The 6,000-nt window shown below is 40.7% G+C and overlaps 1 protein-coding gene across 1 annotated transcript in view; it reads right to left on the bottom strand.

Annotated features, from left to right (window-relative positions):
- Positions 1-274: 274 nt before the first annotated feature.
- The window catches only part of adgrg6 (adhesion G protein-coupled receptor G6), a 105,545-nt gene continuing 99,819 nt past the window's right edge, over positions 275-6,000 (bottom strand). Inside the window, exon 34 of the mRNA XM_084736809.1 lies at positions 275-1,081. Coding sequence (XP_084592935.1) covers positions 870-1,081 — 212 coding nt within the window. The 3' untranslated portion in view covers positions 275-869. The remainder of the gene's footprint in view (positions 1,082-6,000) is intronic.

Raw genomic sequence — 6,000 nt, 5'->3', positions numbered from 1 at the left:
TGGGAGCAGTTCCAGAATATGTAGCTTGTCGGAATGGTTTTGGTAAAGGCTCTTGTAATTCTAGAAAACTCTTGCTTGTGGCTAGTTTCAGAAGCCTAAAGGGTTCTGAATGTTGAACAGGCTTCTGCGATGACCCTTGGATTTCTAGAATTTCCTCCTTGTTCTAGAATATTAAGGGTAGCTCCATTCAAGAACATTAGGCGCAGTTCCAATATACAGAAGTTTCTAAACTGTTGAGGCTGTCAGAGAGCTCTAGAATCTTGCGAACAGTTCCAGAATATTTAGAATGTCAAAAAGGTTTTGGTAATGGCTCTTGGAAATCTAGAACTCTTCTTTGTGGCAGAGGCTGTCACAGAGTTCTGGAATGTTAAGGTTAGTTCCAGAACACGAAACCTTCCAGGATGTTGGGCAGTAGCTCTAGAACAAAAGAGAGGCCTTAAATAATGTCATGGGCAGTTTCGGAATACAGAGGAATCAAAACTGCTGTGGCTGCCAGAAGGTTCTGCAACGCTGGCAAGAGTTCAGCCTGGTTTCAATGATGGCCCATGGAATTCTAGAACTCTTCATTGTGGCTGAGGGAGTCACAGAATTCTAGAAGTATTAAGGGTAGGTCCAGAACACAAAAGGTTCTAAAATGTTGGGCAGCAGTTCCAGAGCAAGACAGAAGCCTTAAATAACAATGTGGGCAGTTCCAGAACAGCGAGGCAGGTTTTTTTGTTCCGCTTCATATCAGAAGCTCTAACAGAAGCTTTCTCTGTCACTGAGGCTGCCAGTAGGATGATGTCACAACATTTTCTAGAATAATTCAGACAGTTCCAAAACACGGGGCAAGGCTCCAGAAGGTCTGCAGCAGAACACTGAGGAACATTCTAGAACCTGGTGCTGTGTGCGAAGCTGTCAGACATGATGATGTTCTTGTAGAAGTTGTCGGTGCGCGTGGAGCAGTAATCTTTCACCTTGTCGATCATCTGGCTGACGGGGAGGATGGAGGAGGAGGAGGAGGAGGAGTTAGGCTCCACCTCTGAGGAGGAAGGGGATGAGGAGACGCACTTTGGACTGGTCTGGTTGGAGAAACATTTATCTGCATCCAGGGAACAAAAAAGACAGGGGGCACACAAGGATTATGACTTGATCATGCAATAATCATCTTTTTTTTTTTTTTAGAAGGCTTTTAATATCATTTAGGCTGTCCCTTGTTATTTAACATGACCCATTTTACACATGTATGTATAGGAGAGTAATTGATCATTATTTCGCAGAAAGAAAAGCATGACAAGGTTTAATTTACATAGTGATATACACACAGAAGAGTTTAAATTAACCTTCCAACAAAGTAAAGCAAGTAGAGGAATGTGATTGAGGGTAAAATGTCAAGATAAACAAATGATATGATTCTACATTCATCGTGTGTATCCAATCAAATCCAATGTATAACATTCATGATGGCCTGGAGCCAAAAGTAACCATCAACAAAATATGTTATTAGACAGGAAAGGGTTCATTAAATTTGAATTAGATATTTGTCTTAAACAGTTATGAAGCTCCAATTACAGGCACCAAGTCCACTGGAGGTGAACATTTTGTCTCCAAGACACCTGTTTTTATTAGAGACTGACTGGAGCTTCAAGACTACGGTGCACGGGAGGGGGAGGTGCAGAAGATTTAGGGGTAAGTCTGTGCCAAAGGGTACAAGGAGAGGACAGAAGTCCACCACAACTCAAGACTGAACAGACACTTCTAAGGTTGCTTTGACACACTAGTTGTGATGATAGCCTGCCAGAACTTTATGGAATATGTCCAAAAGTCCAGACCATCCAAAAAGATGCTTTCACACTAGAAACAAACTGAACCATGGTTCAGTTTGATCCTGGCCAAGATCACTTTTTCAGTCAGACCAAGGTTTGGCTGTTTGGTCCAAACTGTGGTCTGAGGGAGGTTTCACACCTGTAAGTTTGGTTTGGATCAAACAAACATGTCCTTAACTTTTGACTCTCTGAAGAAGACCTGACACTGAAATGCATGTTTGAGAGAGAGAGAGAGATCAAATATGTCAATGCTGTGACAAGAACGCAGAATTGTTTTAAAAGAGTGGCTTGGGTGTTTTTTGTAATTTTTATGTACACGTGTCCCGTGTCCACACTTTTTCAGTCCAGGAAGTGCTTCTATCACAACATTTTTTGGAATATCCTGAAGTCTGGATCAAACTAGGTAGGTGGGAAAGCAACAGAAAAAACCTACACATCACAAGGAGTCCACATTTAACATCAACCTTTCAACACCCTGATTTTCAGCTGCCACAACCCCCTTGATAAAAGACTGTAGTAGTGCACACCATCAGTCAAACAGCAAAGACCCTGATGAAAGACTGAATAAATACTTGAAACAGACATCATCTGTCTGTGAACAGCAGACAATAACCAGTCATTCCAAAGACTGGCAAGAGGTCAAAGGTACTCAGGAAGGAGTCAGTGTACAGCTGGAGAAAACCCAAGATCTGATGCCAAAGACAACTTTGAACAGAAACAAGGATTGCCATTACCTTCAAATCACAACCATTGTTATTATATAACCAAAATGATAATTTCATTGAATAAAAATCTAATAAAAACCTCATGTTACTCTCCCATGCATTCTTCAAGTAAAAAACAGATTTGATGTTTGTTGTCAATTGCTGATCATTTGCACCAGGCCTGTGATTCTCAGTCACGGTGCAATGTTTATTTAAAGCTTTCCAGGCAATCTGGTTGTTGTGTGGTATTTTTCTGTGTTTGTTCTTTTTTTTCTCTTACAAATGGGGTTGGTTGGGTGGGTGTTCTTCCTGCCCAGGGCCTTGCAGTTATGAAGGATTTCAGAGCCAATGGACAGTACAGCAAGGCCAAGTGAATGCTAGAGTTTTGAACAGCAGCAGCAATATTTGACATATTTGGACTTAATTTTCAACCTGATCCTGATCATAAAATGTGTGATGTAGAAAGACAAATACAAACAGTGATATGTTTGGATATCATTATGCTGCAGTGTTCTTTGGACCTTGAAGGCTCTTGGCTATTCAGCATGGGTTTAGCTGGAGATATGTTTTGGTTGGACTTCAGAGAACAGGATGGGAAGCACGAGGACAGATGGGTGCTATGCAACAAACTTGCAACAACTCAGGGTACAAAACTTGATGGTCTGCTGGGGCCGCGAAAGAAAATATTAACAAGCTGAACAGATCTGTTTTTAAAGAGCTCCATTTTCTCCAAACTGTGATTGATTTGCTTTATATGAACAGTGTTCTGCATCCCATGTAAGTGAGGCCAGCTGGCATTAGTGGCAGATCAGTGGTAAAGCTGAGAACCAGAACCGACCCACAGTTATCAGAAAGCCAAACCTGCACCCGCCCAGAACTGTTAAATATAAGCTCAGTGACCCGACCCACACCCATGATTAAGCACACACACACACTTACTCACTTGTGCTTTCAATTGGCACACTGCCTGTGCTCCTACAGCTGTTGATGTGTCTCCATAGTGATGACGAGCCTAGCTTGTGGTTATCAAAAGCTAAGGCTTTCTGAAACTTTTTAAAGGCATCAAAGCCACTGACAAAGTTATTCTCACAGACTCTGAGTGCACTGAAATCCTCCCAAACTTCTGACTTGGCCTTCAGTGATGTACTGTCCACAATTTAGTGTCCTCCACTGGCTATTTGTATGTTTGTTTCTTTCAACAGCATCATTCTGACCAATGAACAGGTGCTCTAACATTATGGTGACCAGGTGTCACTACACAGCAATTTTATGTCTTTTCCCACGTCCAACATATTGAGACCATGGCCCACATTTTGATTGGCTCTAGTTTTCCAAAGTCAACCAAAGACATTTTTTTTTTTTTTTAATCTGGCTTTTATCCAATGGCTGTGAAGAGAGCAGGGAAGGCTCCCATGACAGGGCTGTATTTTATGTCAAACTGGGCCCAGTGGATCAGGTGCAAGTTAACCTGTCACTGTCTCGGCGACCCTACACATAACAGGAAATATCAAAAGTCACCACAAAGTCACAAGGTCTGCGGCCTGCTATGGAATTAGCCACAGGGCAAAGTATAGAGATTTTTTATTTATGGAATTTATGGAAAGTGTATTCACAGAAACTTTTGGAGTTTCCTTTTGAATCCAATATTCTTTACAGGTGTTGCAGCTGTGAGGTGAGCTCAGGTATGAGACCAATAATTAGGTCTACATCTTGCAAATGTCATTCTAAATTTATATCATTTCAACACTAGCAGCCCTCTGAGTTTTACATCTTAGAACTTTCTTATGTAAAGTGAGCCAAAGCATTCAGCAGATAAATAAAGCACATGCTGCTGGTGTGCAGGCCCTCTGGTACAGTCAGAAGGTTTAGTGCATTAAAATTCTGATGCTGTTCAGCCAAAGTCTTCCTTGGCTGGAACAGGGAGCTCAATCACTGCTCTTTGTCATTCCTGCAATCTGTGACCAATTAAACAAAGAATGAAGTTGTCTTGCTCAACATACAGTCATGATTCCCAGCCCCTCTTCCAAAAGGTGTACCTATGCAACATGAAGCTACAGGGTCAGGAGGTAGTTGTCTGCTGGTGTAGGCCACAGTCATGACTTCCCTGATTCCTGTATCACTGATTCTGCCCCTGGATCCACACAGTAATGTCCAGCTGGTCCTGTCCAGACATTATGACTTCTGAAATGATGTCACACAGCCATGTTTCTTTCTGTTCCTGTATCACCTCAGAAACATGGCCATCTTCCACTCAACTACACTCCAGAAGGAACTTAAGGACAGAGATGGAAACTCACTGGGGACAGTCACAGTCAAGACCTCTGGAAACATCAGGTCAGCCTCTGGTCATGAGCTGCATGTTTCGGGATGGAGGGATTCTCTGACTTCAAACATCTGGAAAATATTCAGACTGACACTGGAGCAGAAACTCTCATCAGCTGTTGACAGAGGAGGAGAGAGAATCCTGTCCTCAGTCCATGCTGTCTGTTTCCACCGGAAGTAAAGAGTCATTCTATCTACATGTATTAGTTTTAGATTAGTTCATTGCTAGTATTTCTGAGATCACGCAAGAATCCATCTTGCCAGACTTCGCCGTGCCGTCTTTATTTCTGCTTTATAACTGCAAACAGTGTCAAAACAATAAAGCTAAAAAAAAACTCAAATTGTTTTAGATTTGACTTTTAATTTACTTTTTCTGAGATAAATGTAACTGTAAAGTTTTAGAAACCCACAAAAATACAGAAAAATGTATTTATTTGTTAATTCATTGAAGTGAAAGTGAATGATAGTTAAACTTTTAATATTTTCAATTAAAATAATTTACTTTTCAGGTGCCAACAAATCTGGTTCACAGCTCACTGACACATTTTTGAAATACATTATTTTATTGAGTTTCTAAAAAGTTTATCTGAAGAAGAAAAGTCAATTATCTCAACTAAAGATTGTGTTCTGCAAAACTTTTTAAAGTTTACTTCAAAACTTAACAGTTTGAGTTGGGCTCAAAACTCAGTCCACTGCAGTACATTGCCTTGAAATTTTGAGTTTTCTCAACTTTTTGTTTTTTCAGTTTATAAAATATTTGCTGTATTGTAGTTTATGTGTGATGGTGCTGGTAGCCTGTAAAATATGTCCTTCCGTCTGTGTTTCTGAACGCAGCCCATTAAACACGATGATCTGTACAAGAAAAGCTGGACACTAAAATCTGGATCATTTTTCTAATGTTAGCTCATGGTTTGTTTTTAGTTTTTTTTTTTACAGTGTTACATTCAGCCAAAGGCTGATATAAGACTTCATATTATCAGCGCCTTAAGATTGTCTGGCAGCAGCGGTAAAAAAAACAGACTTTACTGTATATGCTTTAAGTTTTACATGATAACTATCGCCAACAAAATGAAAAAGATAAAGGCTGGTCTCTCATGCCAGGAAGCAAATCAAGTGTTACATCCAGAACTGTCCAGCAGCGAGCCAAGCTGCTCACGTCTCGGCTCATA

The sequence above is a fragment of the Lutjanus erythropterus genome, chromosome 15 (assembly GCF_056507025.1).
Source record: "Lutjanus erythropterus isolate fLutEry1 chromosome 15, fLutEry1.hap2, whole genome shotgun sequence".
In the NCBI taxonomy this organism is placed as follows: Eukaryota; Metazoa; Chordata; class Actinopteri; order Lutjaniformes; family Lutjanidae; genus Lutjanus; species Lutjanus erythropterus.
Note: the sequence above shows the minus strand (reverse complement) of the source record. Positions and strands in the feature narration are given on the sequence as shown.